This window comes from Homarus americanus, unplaced genomic scaffold (assembly GCF_018991925.1).
Source record: "Homarus americanus isolate GMGI-L3 unplaced genomic scaffold, GMGI_Hamer_2.0 scaffold52512, whole genome shotgun sequence".
In the NCBI taxonomy this organism is placed as follows: Eukaryota; Metazoa; Arthropoda; class Malacostraca; order Decapoda; family Nephropidae; genus Homarus; species Homarus americanus.
Genome location: NW_024735442.1, coordinates 1,383,990 through 1,402,307, shown reverse-complemented (window position 1 = coordinate 1,402,307; position 18,318 = coordinate 1,383,990). Strand labels below are relative to the sequence as shown.

Sequence of the window (18,318 nt, the reverse complement as noted above, 5' to 3'; positions counted from 1 at the left end):
CCCGTGAAAACATGCTCCTTAACCTCACACATAGGTTCCACATGCACCCGTATTTTTCTTAGGCACAAACAAGCCCTTCACAACCTTGGAGAATGTTCCTCTAATTACCCACTAGACTCCTGGTCTCAGTGTGTAACCATTCATTCACTCAGCTAGCCTTATTTTACACTCAGTACATCCATGAAACAGAAGGGAGTGAGCAAATCAGACCTTGTACAGTTAAAGGGAGCTCTAGCTTCCCGTTAGTAAAAGGTTTTCACTAAACTGCCTTTAGATTTGTAGTATTGTGAGCCGAGGTGGAGGAGATCTGGTGACCCCAAACAATCATCAAACGGCGACAGACGATGGTCCCACGTCGTTAGTTGTACACCCAGACATCTGGTTTCACTCCAATCCTAACTGCTCACTCAACCGCGTGGGCTCATCTCAGATGAGTGGACGCGTTCAGATCGTGTGGACGTTCATACTGTATGGACGCGTCGGCTCTACAGAAACCCTGCAACAAACCCTCTGTTAGCTATTGTACACCTCTCCTTAAGACTCACATCACCGTCACTCACTCAATGTTTGTTCCTACCGCCTTATCTAAGCTCTGAGAGATCGAATAAAACTTACTTGTTAACTGATGTCGTAACCAAGGGACCAGATCACGTGACCATTTCTCTGGCCAACGCAAGGTTCTGGTCTGTTTGACCACTTCCTCGCGACTGCCCCAGGCGCGTTCCTTCAAGGCGTCAATCTTGACCGTGACTTATTTACCCTACAACTAAAAACTTAATTGGGACGTACGCAACATTTTCAGACTGGGAAACGATCTATAATAACTTTCAGTTTAATAACTGTCATTTAATTTCATAATTCACGTCTAAATTAAGTGGTGCAGCTCCAGAAATTCTCACTACTTGTGCGGGAGCGCTGTTATCACTCAGACGACCTTGAACAACTCAGTATCGCCAATATTGGTAATTGCGTCTTCAAATATCACACTGAAATTTCTGAATATAATATATATATATATATATATATATATATATATATATATATATATATATATATATATATATATATATATATATATATATATATATATATATATATATATATATATATATATATATATATATATCTTGATAAAATCACACGGAAAAGGAAACAACGGAGCACCTTAGTTTTCGTCTTTATTCAAGACGTTTCCCTTTTCCCGTGTAATTTTATCAAGATTTATCTTATCCACATTTTCATTGTGGATCTACATGAAATATATATATATATATATATATATATATATATATATATATATATATATATATATATATATATATATATATATCATATATATTTAATCAACACCTCACCCCGCCAGGATTCAAACCCACGATCTTATGATAGTGACCGGGGAACGTTACGTCTGGGCCACCAGGACACTAAAAGCAGTCCTAGACTCTGTTATATTTCACACAAAGCCTGTTTAACGAGCTTATGGTGCCGTGAACCTCTAATGGGGACTACCCGTGCGGCTTAGGTGATCAGAGTAACGTTTTACCAAATCCTTTTTTCGAAACACGAGGATCCATGCATTTTTCATTAGCCCAATAAGGCACGCGGACTTCTACATATAAACGTTACTCTGATCACCTAAGCCGCACGGGTAGTCCCCATTAGAGGTTCACGGCACCATAAGCTCGTTAAACAGGCTTTGTGTGAAATATAACAGAGTCTAGGACTGCTTTTAGTGTCCTGGTGGCCCAGAGGTAACGTTCCCCGGTCACTATCATAAGATCGTGGGTTTGAATCCTGGTGGAGTGAGGTGTTGATTTATATATATATATACATATATATATATATATATATATATATATATATATATATATATATATATATATATATATATATATATATATATATATATATATATATATATATATATATATATATATATTAAGCTCAGAACAATTACTGTATATTGATTTAATAGACATATAGACATAAAATTTGGCTATAAATAAGGAGACAAACATCATCAAATACTAATGCGTAATGAGTGAAGTTCAGGGGATAAAGATATTAACTTCAACAGCCACATTCATCGTTATGAACATACTCTGAAGATATCTAATGTAAAATGTATTCGTATTGTCTTAGGAGATATTCCTGTTTACCTAGGTAAATTTGTACTAAACCGTTGTGTTTGTCATTGTGCAGACTACCTTATATTGACGGGATCCGGTATCTGAGGCAGATGGTCGCGGATAAATTCACAAGGGTGGATGGCAGCACACAAATGTTTATTGGAAGAGAAAGCATTTTGCCTGCCCTAGGAGGGTGGCCCATACCTCACGACGCTCCCTATAAACACCAAATAGATAAACACATGCTGTACATCCTTGAAGTGAGTCGTATTTTTATTTAATTATCCATAAAAAGTTTTGTTTAAGAAAAAAAAAATATATAGAAAATACCAAACACCATTGTCTATATAATGGGGATGAATGTACAGTACAGGTTAAACCAGGTTGAAATTCACACGGCATGTTAAGGTTTAATCAGAGTGTTTTCCAGGTGCCTTGTGTCATGAACAATCGATCTCGAAGGGTGCACAAAATTCCCTTGGTCCCCAAAGGCCCTCCTAGGACCCTGGATCCCTCGAGAGAAAGAAACCGTCTCATTTTTTATTGTTTGTTTAATTTAAATATAAGTTCAAAGGATAGGTATTAGAACGATTGATATAATATAATAGAGGATGTTTTTAAACATGGCTGTCATTTTACGTTTTAATCGAATTTGTGTTTCTTGAAGGCCATATTCCAATTATTTTCTTTAAAAACTGTGTTTTGGTATAAAAAATTTAAAAAATGGTATCGCTGTGGTCACCTTCCTTTAAATCAACATCTAAATAGAATTACACACACACACACACACACACACACACACACACACACACACACTACTACTTTACTGTCACTCGGAATCGAGTATGACGATCATCCAGCTATGATACAATGATATGAGTTATTATAGCGATGTCACCTTCATTGGTGAGTTTTCAGGTGACTAAAAAGGCAGACATGGGACCGGCAGAGTCGTTCACAGATGTTGCACATTTAGATGGCTCCATCTAGTGCGGGAGAGGCAGCGGTAGCGTCTTTCCGACGCGGGCGCTTATCTGCCTCGGTTTGCAGTCGGGCTAATTCGAAGGTATTGACACCTTCTAGTGTGGTGATCCTCCAAGCGTTACGGTGTGGAATGGTCGCCTCCGAGGTGAGGGGGTCGATTTGGCACTTTTTCAGGTATGTCTTAAGACTATCCTTATACCTTTTCAGTTGCCCGCCAGGGTTACGATAACTATTCGTCAGATGACTGTGAAGTAGCTGCTTTGGACTGTCGTTCATGCCGGTAACATGTCCAGTCCTACGTAGTTGTTCATGGATAATGGTAGCCTCGATGCTTCTATAGTTGGTGTCAGCGAGAATTCTGGCATTTGTTCTCTTGTCTTCCCAGCGAACTCGGAGGATGGAGCGTAGACTACGTTGGTGAAATTTTTCAAGTGCTTTGAGGTGCCTCCTGTATGTAACCCATATCTCGCTGCCATGTACCAGGGTAGGAAGGACCACTGCTCGATATATGTGCAACTTTGTTGATAATTTTAGCTCCCTACAGCTGAAGACACTGGTGCGGAGTCTGCCAAAGGCTTGAGATGCACATCAGATCCGATGTTGAATCTCTTAATCGAGTCCGCGGTGGTAGACAGGTGGGAACCGAGATACTGAAAGTGGGTAACATTTAGACAGGGTAATTCCAAAAGAACATATACGAAAGATAGGAAAGCTCGTACGAAAGCTATTGAATTAACCGTGCACCGCAAGGCCGGAATCAGCGCCATCTATCGGCATGGCCCCAACCAAAAACTCGCTCTTTGGGGGAATCTCAAACTCCACCTCTGCTTCTTCTGTTATTAATAATTTTTATTTTTATTATATGTTTGTTACAATCTCTTACTTTATTAAATATTAATTTTTTCGTTTGTTTTCTCGACAGGTATATCGTTCAAAATGTGCTATGTATTGTAGTTAAAGATATAAGTTGAAGGAAGCAGAGGTAAGAGATTGATTACTGGACATTGTATTGTATTATTTTTTCTTCACACTAATTACGGTACTTTTTATTAATGTACATCTAATATCACTATGGCAAATTATTAATATGAAACATATTTTAATAAGTTTTGTAAATAGGCCTAAAGTATGTAACGTATATGTATATAATTGTGAACGGTAGATTACAAACTGAATTCCTAATCAAAACATATAAATAACACATAAATGAATTTTACTTAAATACCAGTAAATTTGTCCTATTCTTTTAACAATCTGTGAATAAAATTAATATTTTCCAGTAAAGATTATTAAAACAAGATACAATTCTACATCAGGAGACCTCTTTTGAATTGTTGAACTAAAAATGATACTTTTCGTGGCTTCTGAAACTGCATTCATCCTAGCTACAAGTTTTAATTATGCATTATATATACACTCAACTCTTCCTCTTGTCGAGGCAATCGATGAAATATAAAAGTAGGATGAATTTCTTTGGATGTCCCGCACAGGAACACTAGTGGGGCCAAAGTGGGCCCACCGAAGGTGACGTATTCGGTAAACAAAGAGACCATATCTACGCCATCTGCCTCGGAGGCACATAACTAACGCGCACACCAAAAGCTCGAGTTTTCCTATCTTTCATAAATAGTCTTTGGTAGTACCATTAAGCTGGATGGATGATGGAGGTGTGGCTGAACCAGAGGCAGGCTGAAAGAAAATCTGAGTCTTGCGCACGTTCAGCTCAAGGCAGAATTGTGCATACATATCTGCATAGGTGTTCAAGATTTCCTGTAGGTCGCATTCAGTGTGAGCGACAAGGGTAAGGGTGTCTGCATACTGAAGTTCACTTATGGAAGCTGCCGACACTTTTGTTCCTGCCTGCAGTCGTCTTATTTTGAAAAGATCCTTCATCCGGTACTCTATATCCCCCCACGGTTAAGTTGGCCTTAGCACGAGTAAGGAAGGCAGCCAAGAAAATGGAAAAGAGATTTGGTGCCAGTACACCTCCCTTTTATTTTTATCCCCGTTTGGATGGGAAACAACTCAGACTGGGTGCCATTGTGCAGGACACTGCCGTTCATGCCATCGTGGAGTTGCCTTGGAAATGAATTTGGTTCTCCAGAGGGCTTCCCTGTTGACCGAGTCGAAGGCCTTGGTTAGGTCGATAAAAGCCATGCACAGGTCACGACGTTGTTCTCTGCACTTTTCTTGTATCTGGCGGGCAACAACGATCATGTCAGAGTGGGTAGTGAATGTGGAGACGGTGGAAAAGTTTGAAGCAAAATTTGATAAATACTGGAAATATCAAAAACAAGTATATAATTATAGGGCATAAATATCTGCCACACGCAGCCACCGTCTGAGTAGAGAAGACGCTATTGAGATGGAGTCACAGGCGTGAGCCTCTTCCAGAAGATCATCTGTGAGTATCTGTGAGTGATGGTCTAAAGCCACACTGAGATTCTGGGAGGAAGTTTTCCTCCTCAGGTAGTAGTCTGTTTAGGTGGACTCGGCCGATAGTCTTGCCAGCTACAGACAGTAGCGAGATCTCACGGTAGTTGCCACAGTCTGACCGGTCTCACTTATTCTTATAAATATTGATGCTGGAGGTGTCATTAAGAGCTTGGTGGATTTCCTCCTCTCCCATATATTTTCCAGGAGAGAGTGGAGAAGGCTAGTAGGCAGAGATCCTCCTGCTTTATACACCTCGGCTGGGATTCAATCAGGCCCTAAGGCTTTGTAATTTTTCATCTGTTTGATGGCAGTAGCTACCTCATCCAGGGTTTGAGGATAGCTGAGATAGGACAACTGTGGATGCTGAAGGACCTGCTAGGGAGTCAGGATATCCACATCGGTGTCTTGGTTGAACAGCGAATGATAGTGCTCTTTCGAGCACTGAGGGATGCCTTCTTCATCCTTAATTAGGGAGTTACCATCGGATGAGCAGAGGGGGCTGTGCCATGAGTGATTGCCGCATGTTGTGTTGATCTGCAAGTTTTTGCATTTCACATGCTTTATTTTTAAACCAGTCGTTCTTTAGATTGTGAAGCTCACTCTGGGCCGCCGCTTTCCTCTTGTGGAAGGTATCAGCCTTAGTCCTAGACTGAGGGTTGTTCTGCCAGTCAGTTAAAGCAGCATGTTTATCATCGATGAGCACATTGATTTCCAGGTCATTTTCATCAAACCAGTCCTGATGTATTCTTTCGACTTGGCCGAGGGTCTCTCCTTAAGTTTTTGTCATGACAGTGTCGAGAGTGCTCTATTTGGCACTGGGATTTGTGTTATTGTTGCTGGGTCGTGTATCAGCCCATGTTCGAGCTCTCTCTGAAATCATGTGTTACTTCTGGATCCTCCAGACGCTAAGTGTTAAAATCTCTTCTGGAGGCTCGTTGCCTTCGCCGTTTTGGGGCGACTTGAAGTGAGAGTGGCCTAAGCTATACATGGTTTGGGTGATGAGGACATCTCAGCAATCTCTTTCTCTGACAATGATGTAGACAATGAGATGCCAGTATTTGGATCATTGGTGTAGCCATGAATCCATGAACTTGTCGGCCTGCCTAAACAAGGTATTGGTGATAGTGAGGTTGTGTGCAACACACTTGCTGAGGAGGAGCAGGCCGTTGGGATTTCACTTGCCTCGCCCATTTCTCCCTATGGTTCCCTGTCAAATGTCAGCATCTCTACCAACTCTGGCATTGAAGTCACCATGGAGCACAACCTTATCTTCTCTGGGGATAGATTAGCACTCTGTCGAGGTCGGCGTAAAAGGCCTTCTTGATATCATCCTCTGCATCCAGTGTTGGGGTGTATGACCTGAGTGTTTCAGTAGGACTCTGGGCGTCATGAGGCGCTCGTTGATCCCAACAGGCATTTCAGTTAGCCTGTGTAGGATGTGATGGCTGATGGCAAATCCAATCCATAAATGCGGCTTCCCTCAGCAGCAGGCTTACCTTTCTGTGAGTCGACCTAAGTCTGGGAGCCGGGACTCATTATTGACTGCCACAACGTCGGTTCTTCTTTCAGGACGTGCGTTTGTGCTAGTATCCAGAAGGGACCTGACATTCCATGCAGCGACCATAGGAGGTTGGTTAGTTTTTTTTTTTTATCTGTGATTGTAATTGTGCTTTCGACCGCATAAGGATGACCTTACTGGGTGCGGTTGCCTAGTCAGGTTGGTTCTTTAGGCACACTACAGTATGTTTAGGGCACCTTTTCTAGCCTCCTCCCCATGTGGGGTGAGCAGAGTGGCTCCTCAAAAAGGCTGCTCAGTCGCACACACAGGGCCGGAATGCACTGCTGCCTAGATCCCAGTTATAACAAGGGTAAACTCGCGAGTAAAATTATAGGTAATGGGATTGTAAGGTGAGGAATGTTTGGTAGCGTGGCTCATTAGTTATTTAACTGTTAATTTATATTCACAGGGGGAATTTTTTAAACACTAATTCTTAGTACAGCTATATATTAGTTAGCTGAATGACACAGACGCATTAATAGATCATTTTATTTACGTTACGAGACAATGACACTCGGACACAAACATGAAATGGATACACTTCCCACCGTAAGTAACTGAGGGAGGCTCAGCGGCTCGGGGATGTCTGCAGGTGCTGCTGAAGAGCGTGCCTCCTGTCTTCTTCTGAGTCCTGTCTTTCCCTGTCTGTTCTCATCTATCTCTGGAAGGAGCAGTCGGCCCCTTCCCTATTATAATAGCAATGTTTCGTGGGAGGAGCTGCAGCCCTTTTATGTTGGCAGTGATAAGTCGGCAGATGACGTCTCCTGATCAACACCAAACTGGGTAGGCCTGGACAGCTGTGTTTGATCAGGTGCGTGGTCATGTTGCTTATCGTGGAACGCCAGTCGGTAATGCTCAATATCAATTTAAATTGTTTATTCCTTGATAGAGGAAGCGGGATCCTAGTGCTGTCACTAGGTACCCCTGTACAATAATACCAGAAGCATCTGGCAAGTGTGACAAGTATATACAGTATAAATATTATAAAGGGGCTTACTAAAGCCTAAGGAAGGAAGGATATTACTTTAACACGTAATCAATGTTATTTACATAATATCTGGCCAGTATGGGGAGGATCATCGTGTCTCCGTCAGGGGGTCGTGGAGTGGTGGTCCAGCAGGTGTCACGGAAACGTTGTGTGTGGGGACATCTTAGGAGGTAGTGGATAAGGGTGCGGCTGTCGGGTCTTCTGCATAATGCACAAGAGCGTTGCTCAGGGGATGCGGGGATACCAATCTCCCAAGCAAATTCATACCCAATAATGATACGGGCAGCAATCACGTCCCTTTTCCGCGACCCTTTCCCATAGACATACGAGAGGTCAGGAAGTTTATGGAGGACATCGTACCAGGTGGGCGGGGAGTCCAGGGGGATGGCTGCTTCCCGAGCTTCTCTCTGCTTGCGGCGAATTTGGGTCCTAAGCTGTAAAAGTGTTCGAGGAACAACGTAGTCAGGTGTGGCCTTGTTGCAGCCAGTCTTGGCAAGGCCATCTGCTGCCTCATTCCCTAAGATACCAACATGACTGGGTATCCATAGGAATGTCACAGGGCGGCCTGCATCATGAAGTGTTGATGTTAGCCCTTGTATTCGGAGGATGAGGTCCTTATTTTCCCCTGATCCAAATGCGATCCCGTCGAGAGTAGACCTGGAATCGCAGCAGACAAGCAAGGGGCAGAAACCATCTGCTTCTTCCTCAGCGAGAAGGGCAGCAAGGAGGGCTATCAGTTCAGCCTGAGTGGAGGATGCCCCGTCAGAAACTCTGAGAGACAGTTTGATAGGCTCAGGGGCATCAGGACGGGAGATGTAGACACCAGCCCCGGCCCGACCTGTAGCGGGGTCAACAGAACCATCAGTGTAGAGGACGACCCTACCTGGGGACCAGTGGGCGATCCTGGAGAGGTGGTATTTGAAGAGAATAACAGAGTTCACGTGGGATTGCGGGAGCGGTCCACCGAGGGCAATCAGTTCAGGTTGAAAATCCAGCCAGGGAGAAGGAGACGAACCAACAGCAGGGGTGACAACAATATCAGGCAGGAGGTCGTGTTCCTGAAGAGCTCGGAAGAGTGACCCTCGCCACTGTCTTCTAGATGGAGGTCGGTCTCGGACAGCAGGAGTCAAGTTGGCTTGGACATAACTGCCCCGAGGATTCCGTAGAATGAAAACGGTAGTTTTTAGGTAAAACTCCTGGACACGATCCTGTAAGGGGGAAAGACCAAGTTCGGTATATAGAGAAGTAGAGCGTGTCCACTGAGGAGCCCCAAGGAAGATACGAGCAGCTTTCCTCTGGATAACTTCGAGACGGTTGACAGCAGTCCGACTAATGTTGACGAGGGTAGGGGTGGCGTAGTCCACACAGGAACGGACAAAGGACTTGCACATGGTGAGAAGTACAGGGATGGTGGCACCAAGGGAACCCCTGCACATGGTAGAGAGGGGAACGAGACGCCGAAAGCATATGTCTCGAAGATAGCGGACTTCAGGGATCTGACAACGTGTGCAAGTTACATACACACTCAGGTATTTTGTCTCATTAACCCAGTCCAAGGGCGTTCCTGATAAGATAAGGGGTGGAGGTACAACACGACCGTGCCACATGGCTTTTGTTTTCGCAGTTGAAAGAAGGAAACCAAGTGAATCACACTCTCTGTAGACCAGATCAAGGGCTTCCTGCATGCTGAGGTACCCAGGGGTTTGGAGGAGGACATCGTCGGCATATCCTGAGTGGAAAACTTCTGTCGGCCATTGAGGGAGTTGTGGAAGCCGCCTATGGTGTGAAGAAGGCGACGATGGAGTATCCTTTCCATCATTTTGCAAACACAGGAGGTAAGACTAATGGGTCGATATTTCCCAGGATCTCCCGGCTTAGGGATGGGGATAATAGTGGCATTTTTCCAGTTAGACGGGAGAACCCCATGTTCATAAGACATATTGTAGAGAGCGAACAAGGGGCCATTAGTACAGGCGTTGAGGACGGAGTAGGTTATCTGATCATCCCCAGGAGAGGTGTCTTTTCTAGAGCGACGAGCACTGTCAAGCTCGAACTGTGTGCTGGGATGATCAGTGGGGGCAGGGGAGGTAAGAGCAGCACGAACAACAGGCTCAGATGCATCGATGCGAGCCTGCACTGCCTCCTGCATTGGATCTGGAAGTGCCTCAGGGGAGGAAGCTCGTGCCCAGTCCTCCATTAAAGAGCAGGCAAGGGAGGCGGGGTCAGGGTGGGGAGGAGGCCTCCGTCGAGTACCCCGTATAGCATTAATCCGATTCCATACATAAGTGGGTGACGACTGGAACGATAGAGACCCCGTGAAGGATAGCCAGTCCGCCTCACGAATCCGACGACGCTCCTGAGATGCAAAGGAGCACCAATTTTTTAAGTCTTCCCAGTCCTCTGGAGAGCGAGACCTCCGTATGGCAGAGTAGAGATCACGGGTTACCTGCTGAAGATGTCTCATGGCAGGGATACGATACCAGTAGTTGGTGGCACTTCTGGGATGACGGGGAGGGCGTGGAGGGGCAGCGCGATTGACAGAGTCATACACGGCATCAACAAAATCAGCGCTGTAAGAGTCAAGGGACTGGGGACAAAATAGGAATCCGCCCAGGTAGAAAGGTTTTGGGTAAAGGAAGGAACAGCATTTTGTGTGAGACGAAGGCGAGGGGATCGATAAGGAGCTGATGTCGGGGCAGAGAAGGAGAGCCTGAGATGGGTAGTAACGGCAAGATGGTCACTATACAGAGCAGGCTCGGTGCAGACGGTAGGATGAAAGGAGGTATGACCGTTCAATAGTAAGCCAACATCAAGGAAACTATGGGGGAGGCGAGTAGGATCGTCAGGACAAAGAAAGCGAACATCATCATCCCCATTAAGAAACTGTGAGAGATGTGATCCGTTAAGGGTACATGGCGTGGGATGATCCGGAGTAAGAGTGGGATGGCGGGCATTAAAGTCGCCAAGAACAAGAGTGGGAATCCCATCATGGAGGTCGTGAAGAACCTGGGGGTCCAGAGAATCACTCTTGAAATGAACATTGACTACACGAAGGGTCCGGTCACCAAGAGTAAGGGAGACAGAAAGTAATTCAGACGGGGGTCCATGTGAGTCAGGTGAAGGGAGACGAACAGATGGAATGGTGTTACGCACAAGGGTGAGGAGGCCACGAGCCTGCCCACGGTACCGAGGCAGGGTGTAAGCAGTATAGCCAGAGAGGCGGAGTGGAGTAACATCGTCTGTGATGGTTTCCTGAAGTAGAGCGACATCTACTTGATGGGAGAGCACAAACTGGGCGAGGTCTGTCCGGCGAGGTCTAAGTCCCTGGATGTTCCATTGTAAGAAGAGGAGGGAACGGTCTCTGGTGTGAGATGAGTCGGTGGGGCTAGACAGGGCTCCTGAGGGGGTACCAAATTTTGTTGAGAAAAATGGAGAGGGAGGAGTGGGAGAGAGAGGGATGGATCCTCCATCTCGGGAGATGGAAGGAGGCGGGTCATCAGGGCTTGCATAGAGCGCCCCTGTTGGGTCAAGGTGTCCAGAATGAGTTGTTGTTGCCTCTGCAATGTCGCAATTGTTTTTACAAACGAGTCAAGTTGGGCAGAGAGAAGGTTGATTTGCTTGGAGTGGCGATCCAGACGGAGAGTGATTATTTCCATAGAACCAACTTGGTGTACCTGTGCATGAGCTGGAAGTGGCGGTGAGGATTGCCGAGGGCCCGACTGGGCAGGTGGTGGTGGTAGCGACGGAGAGGGACGGTGAGGGTTCAGGCGAGTAAGAGGTGGTGGTGCTGGTGCTGGTGAGAGACAGCGGAGGTCCTGGTGGGCAGGAGGTGGTGGTGACTGTGTGGCAGGGCCGGCAACGACCTTGTTCCAAGAACGGTAGGGAGAGGGAGGGTGAAAGGATGGGTAGTAGGGGTGATAGGGGGGATGGTAGAGGAGAGGAGATCAATGGGAAATCCTTGGTGGATGGAAGAGGCGGTGGTGGATAGGAGTGAGGTTTGGTGAGGAAAACTTACCTTGTACCTTGTACCACCGCCCTCGTGTGTACAAGGTAAGCTTTCCCCGGGCGAGTGCCACGACGCTGTGGGCAATTGGCATTCCAGGCGTGGTGACTGCCATGGCAATTGACACACCGTGGAATAACTGGGATTTTGTTCTCAATTTTCGATTTGCATTCCACTGTGTCGTGAGGACCTGCACAGAAACCGCAGGCGACCATCGTCGTGCACTCCCAGGTGCGGTGTTTCCACGATTGGCAAAGACCAAAGATTTTCAGGGTTCCGATAAATCGGTCGAGAGGACAATTGTGAATTGGTCCTACATTCACCTTCGGAGGGAGGGGGCCCACCCACCAGCCGATGAGTTCGTTGGATGGACGTTTGAAGACCGGGTTGATGCGGCGTTCCATGTCCAGTAGTTGTGGGAGAAGAGGGCGAAGATCGTCGATAGGGATCTCCCAGGTTACGTGGCGAACCATTACCTTGGTACGACGAGTTTCCGGGGTGATGATGGTGAACTTCAGCATCACCTTCTCCTGGGGAGCAGGAAGGCCCACCTGAGTGAGCAGGCGTACCGTCTCGTCCATTTGTGTGATGACTATTACGGCTGTAGGACCGCGGCGGAGGCGAAGTGTTGAGTCCTGAAGTGGAGAGCAGTGGCGGAAGAACCAGGTCGTCCATGTGCTCAGAGGCAAGTCCCGAGGAAAGGCGAGACGATGAAGGCGCGAGGGTCGGTCATTGAGCCATATGTAAGATCACTTGGGGACCCCGATGACAGGAGGAGGCCACCCTCTACAGCCCCAGACGGGGTGCGAGGGGGAGCCGTGGCCCCTGCTGGAGACCCTGACTTCTGAGGTTTCTGCTTCTTTGACTTGTCTTCAAGAACAAAGTCGTCAGCATCTCTGTCACCTACTGCCCCCGTTTCCAACGAACGGGAGCGTTCAACGGCGGGCATAGGGAACGTTGGCAACACTGCAGTCAGGTGGAGTGGTAATGACGTCACTGCTACGTCACACTATCACATTGCACATGCGCAAACTTGAAAAACTTTGCCCAGACGGATCGGGTGGTAGGACCAGATGTTTTATCCAAAAAAATGACAAAGTCCGATAGTAAAAAAAATAGATGCCACTGTGCTGATAACTGGGTCTTACTATAGTTGTCTGCACAGGCTGGGATTTGTAGACTTAACAAACAAACATTTTAAATGTAGCTACTAAGTTACCTCTCATCAGCCAAGCTCAGGTAACCAGAAACAGTTACACCCACCCATGTGCAGAGTTGTGACAAGAGACTGTCGGCATTCATCTCTGCCTGTCCCCATCGTCATTCGTCAGTCACCATAGGTCATTTTGGGTACAAGGGTTTGATGATGATGAGGAATTTGATGAGCTAGTTGATGGCTGCGCGTGAGTTGATTTATGTGGAGAGGCAAGAGCGCAGACTGCTACCACACATCTTGGTTCTCACTTTTCCTGATCCAGTGGTGCAAGTGTTGCAGCGACTGTGGAGAGGGAGAGTTGCAATGGACTGCCGATAGCCCAGTTTGTTGGGTTTCGCCTTAGTAGCCTGTCCATCATGCATTGCCTTCTTCTGCAGGTGTAGTCGTTGGGTTCCCATGTTGGTCACCTATTCCGCCTATACCGCCGTTGGGGTCTTGTTGGAGCTCAGTAATCAAGTCTGCCTGATGCGGGGCTCCACCGCAGATTTTTTCATTTTGGGTTTACTTCCGTAGCGTTTTACCTACCAAGGTAAATCCGAAAGGCAACAGGGTAGTGGTTGGGAGGCACCAGGACGTGTCCACATGCCAGTGGGCCTATTCGCCATCCCTCTGGGGCCCACTGCTACTCCAAAATCCCTCTGCTGGTCTAGCTTGGCCTCACGAGGCACACAGTTACCACGTGTTGCCACGAGGAGGCACAGCAGTAGTCTTAATGGTGAAGAGGCTGTGTACTGGTTTGGGAAGACTTATGCAAGTTGCTTCCCTGTTCGTCACGAGGGCTAGCCAGCGGCAGTAGTTGAAAGCGAGAAGAAGCAAGCAGTGCTTGCACCTTAACACTAACATAATGGTGCTACACTAGATGCATTACACTACCCTGTGTACGCACACACACACACACACACACAGACACACCTCACACACGCTCACATACACACACACAAGTCCTCAGAACACGGAGGACGTGCAGTGCGAGTCGTGTGTTTGCTTCCTCTTGGTAGAACTGTCCTTCCATGTCTTAGCCTAGTCCCCAATGCTTGACTGTTTTTCCATCCGGGTTGGGGATGTAGAGATCACCCAGAGACGATTGGATCTCGATGGACTCTCCTCCAAGGTATTGGCAGAGCTGTCTCGCTGGAATCCGGACCACTTTATGACTATTTTCACTTTCGGGCCAACTTTGAGACGCACCCCTGTTCCCCGTGATGACCTGATACCATCTTTGATGTATTCTTCTCTATACGTGTCCCAAACAATATGCAGACTGGAGACCTTCCTTAGCTTAGTTTTATTATGATTCTTGAAACACAATTCTTTGTAGTCTTCGAAGGTTTAAACTCCACCGAGAGGAACCAATATGTGGATGAGTACTCTATCATCATCAAGAAGCTAATCATAGGCCGTGGACTGGTTCACTGAAATTTTTAAATAATCCTACGATTCGCAGTTCTCCTTCTCGAGACAGTCAATGGTATCCGACTTTTTCTAAAGATTCATTACTTCTTCACTCTCAGCCATGGACGTGGGAAAACCATGAACCTCATGGGAGAAGAATTAGTCGAAATCACTTACGTGCGTACTTGTTGCAATGTACATTATTTCAAAAGAGTATCTGCCAGGATGATCAGATGATTCTCAAAAGCTACATGCAACTCGTTAAGTCCCGGGAGGATTGGTATGCGTAGCTCTGTGGTATACTTATTCTAATACACTTGGTAACCGAACATCATATTATTAACACCGAAATAAATGCACATTAGATTACTTTTGTTAAACTATATACCAAAGTAAATGCATGTCCCAATATGTATCATCCGTGAATGTGAGGATGTTATTGAGTGTCTGACACACACTAGATACAACCAAAGAAATTAAACATTAATTTACTATAAAACAATTACAAAATACATGTATATAATAATAAAAATTATGCACTCAAACAAGTAATTTTTACCCGACAATGAGACCTGAACTTCCACTTCGTTCCTTCGTTAATTGGAGCTGTTCTATTTGCACAAGTAGGAATCTTAGCTCACAGACTGACGTATTGTATCCGCTCTTTTCACTCTTAAACGTCATTAGTAACTGCTTAATTGATTAACAATTGTTGGAATGACACTGAGTGTATACCGTTGACACAACACGACGAGAGACAGCTCCCAGCCAGCCCACGATACCGGTCTCCAGAACGGCCACCTCTGCTCCAGCACTCGTTAACTGCAAAAACCAGTCAACCCAACTTAATACCTAGCAACAAACACCATTTGATTCGAAATAATACTATGTCCACAACTTAAATACCACACTGGAGACATACCTCTTTAGTAACGTTGCCATACAGCGGGAACACTCTCCCTGCATGACTCGTGGCAGCAGCCCTCACACACCTCTCAACTAAACTCAGCGACCAACACGAACCTAACCCGAAACACTAACTACACCCAAATGGACCACGACCAAACCAAAGAAGTTTCACTGTTGCTACTCGTTCTGACAGTGGTATCATAATGTTTCACACAGAATGTGGACAGATATTTTTTTGAGATACTATACATTTGGCTGAAGACGATTTTTCCATGCTAGCTCACGAGATCTTCTCCATCTTGTAGGAAAGGAGCTCCTCGGCTTCGAATGGCGTCAACAAGACTTTGGACATAAGTGAGGAAGTCGGTCTTTCACTTGTGTCCATCATCATGATGAAAGAAGTAGAATTTTTTGTGTCTGTAATTTCCCCCGAAGTCCTGGAACAACTGGTTTACCAATGATCCAGAAATGGGTCATTTTACGACAGACGGTGGTTCGTGGATCATTACAATCACTCCTCCAGTACTCTTCAAAGTTTAGTTCAGTCGCTTATTACTCTGATCAAGACAGTTTTTCAAGGAAAATCATTGGAAAATGGCACATCCCAAACAGAAATTCGTCTAAAACGTCAACACGGCAGCCATGTTTGAAAAATCTTTTATTAATATTACATCCGTCCTTCTAAGACCTATTCATAGAGGGTCACATGTCCAAATCGGACAAACAATAAGAACTTTATGACTGTTTCTTTCTCTCGGGGCCTCCTGGGGCACCAGGGTGGAACCACAGGGAACCCTAAGGGATTTGTTTTACCCCTTTCGAGATCGAGTGTTGATGACCCAAGGAACCTGGAAAACACCCTGGTTAAACTTTGAAGCCGTTTGAACTACAACTAAGGTGTTCGTGCTCATTAATGGGAGCTTATTCATCTACTGTATGAATAATTTTATATCCAATTTAGTCTTCATGTCCGACTGGGGCTCAAAGGAATAGGTTGTGGGAACTCACTGTATACAGTCAAAGAATTGACAAAGAAAACTTTAGAAATAATTTATTATTATTATTATTATTATTATTATTATTATTATTATTATTATTTTTATTATTATTATTATTATTATTATTATTATTATTATTATTATTATTATTATTATTATTATTATTACTATTATTATTATTATTATTATTATTATTATTATTATTATTATTATTATTATTATTATTACTATTATTATTATTATTATTATTATTATTATTATTATTATTATTATTATTATTATTATTATTATTATGTTAATTTGTCAGAAAATAATTCAAATTATTTCCAAAGTTGTCTGTTCTAGGCTGGACTGTACGAAAAGTGGATAGAAGACGTGATTCTTAGAACTAAGCAAGAAACTCGTAGGAGACTACAGGAACACCAGAAGCAAGGCCAGAAGGTGACCACCGCACAGGTCGATGACGACAAGAAGAATCAGGCACTGAAACTCGTCCACATGCAAGGACCTTTAATACTTCTCCTCCTGGGCCTTTCTTTATCTTTTTTCATCTTTGCCATTGAGCTTCTTAACAAGATCTTCAATAAGAAAACTAAATAAAATAATAAAGTTTATAACTAAAATATGATTTAGGCATAAAAGGACTGTAGCTGTTTTAATAATTAAAAAAAAAACGCCTGTCAATAATAGTTGGAGTAATGTTAAAAGATATAATTTATTATTTAAGGGAACCCATGAGGAGCTTCAGCTTTGGCTTTCACTCCGTGATATCCCAGCAAATGTAGTTTCTTCCGTGTCTTTCACTTCCCAAATTTACGTTCTGAATAAAAGTGGTAAATTTTTGCAAGATGGCAGGTTAAAATCACTAACGAGAGGCCCCTTAATTCAGTGCTAATGTTTGCTTCTAATTTAATGTAGTGTCGTTTTTGTGAAGAAAACAATGTACTGTACAGACAGGGTAGTAGATAGTAGGCAGTAGGCAGCTATCAAACAGGGAGGTACTACCGCCTGGGAAGATATTGGAAGCATAATGTGTTGTCTAATGGTAGACCCTGCTGCCATATGGCATCACAAGTACAGTATTGTGACCAAGTTCCAGGTTGCTGATCTGACTTTCTGCCTCATTTACACACAACTGCAGGGTTTCAGTTGCTTCTCTTACTTGGCAACACTACATACATATATTGTTTCTCACTATTGATCTTATAATTAATGTTTTGTAATTACTTATGGTCCTTTATTATTATTATTATAATTATTATTATTATTATTATTATTATTGTTATTATTATTAATATTATTATCATTATTATCATTATTATTATTATTATTATTATTATTATTATTATTATTATTAATTATCATTTTTATTTTTATTTTTATTATTATTATTATTATTATTATTATTATTATTATTATTATTATTATTATTATTATATTTTCGCTCCTAGGCCCTGATGTGGGTCATTGACCTGTGCCCTGGTGGGCTAATCCAATAAAAAAAAAAGTTTACCACACCTTCTACTGTAAATCTACCACCCTTAAATTTAGTAAATATGTTGATGTCTGGGTGTCCGAGCTTATTACCCCGTATTAGTACCTGGTCTCATTAAACCAACTTCTTTTTTCAGGTAGTAACAACTTCAAACTTGGAATATACATCGACATTTGCTTTGCTTATACCCTTTAGAGTACCGATATAGCA

At 44.1% G+C, this 18,318-nt stretch overlaps 1 protein-coding gene across 2 annotated transcripts in view; it reads left to right on the top strand.

The window, feature by feature from the left end:
- LOC121870907 (ionotropic receptor 93a-like) overlaps positions 1 to 17,632 on the top strand; it is a 29,091-nt gene extending 11,459 nt beyond the window's left edge. The window contains exons 10-11 of one of the 2 annotated variants that reach the window (XM_042372878.1): positions 2,203 to 2,389; positions 16,959 to 17,632. In XM_042372878.1, the coding sequence (XP_042228812.1) occupies positions 2,203 to 2,389; positions 16,959 to 17,213 (442 nt within the window). In that variant the 3' untranslated portion in view covers positions 17,214 to 17,632. The remainder of the gene's footprint in view (positions 1 to 2,202; positions 2,390 to 16,958) is intronic. The other variant, XM_042372879.1, reaches the window with a different exon arrangement.
- Positions 17,633 to 18,318: the final 686 nt, after the last annotated feature.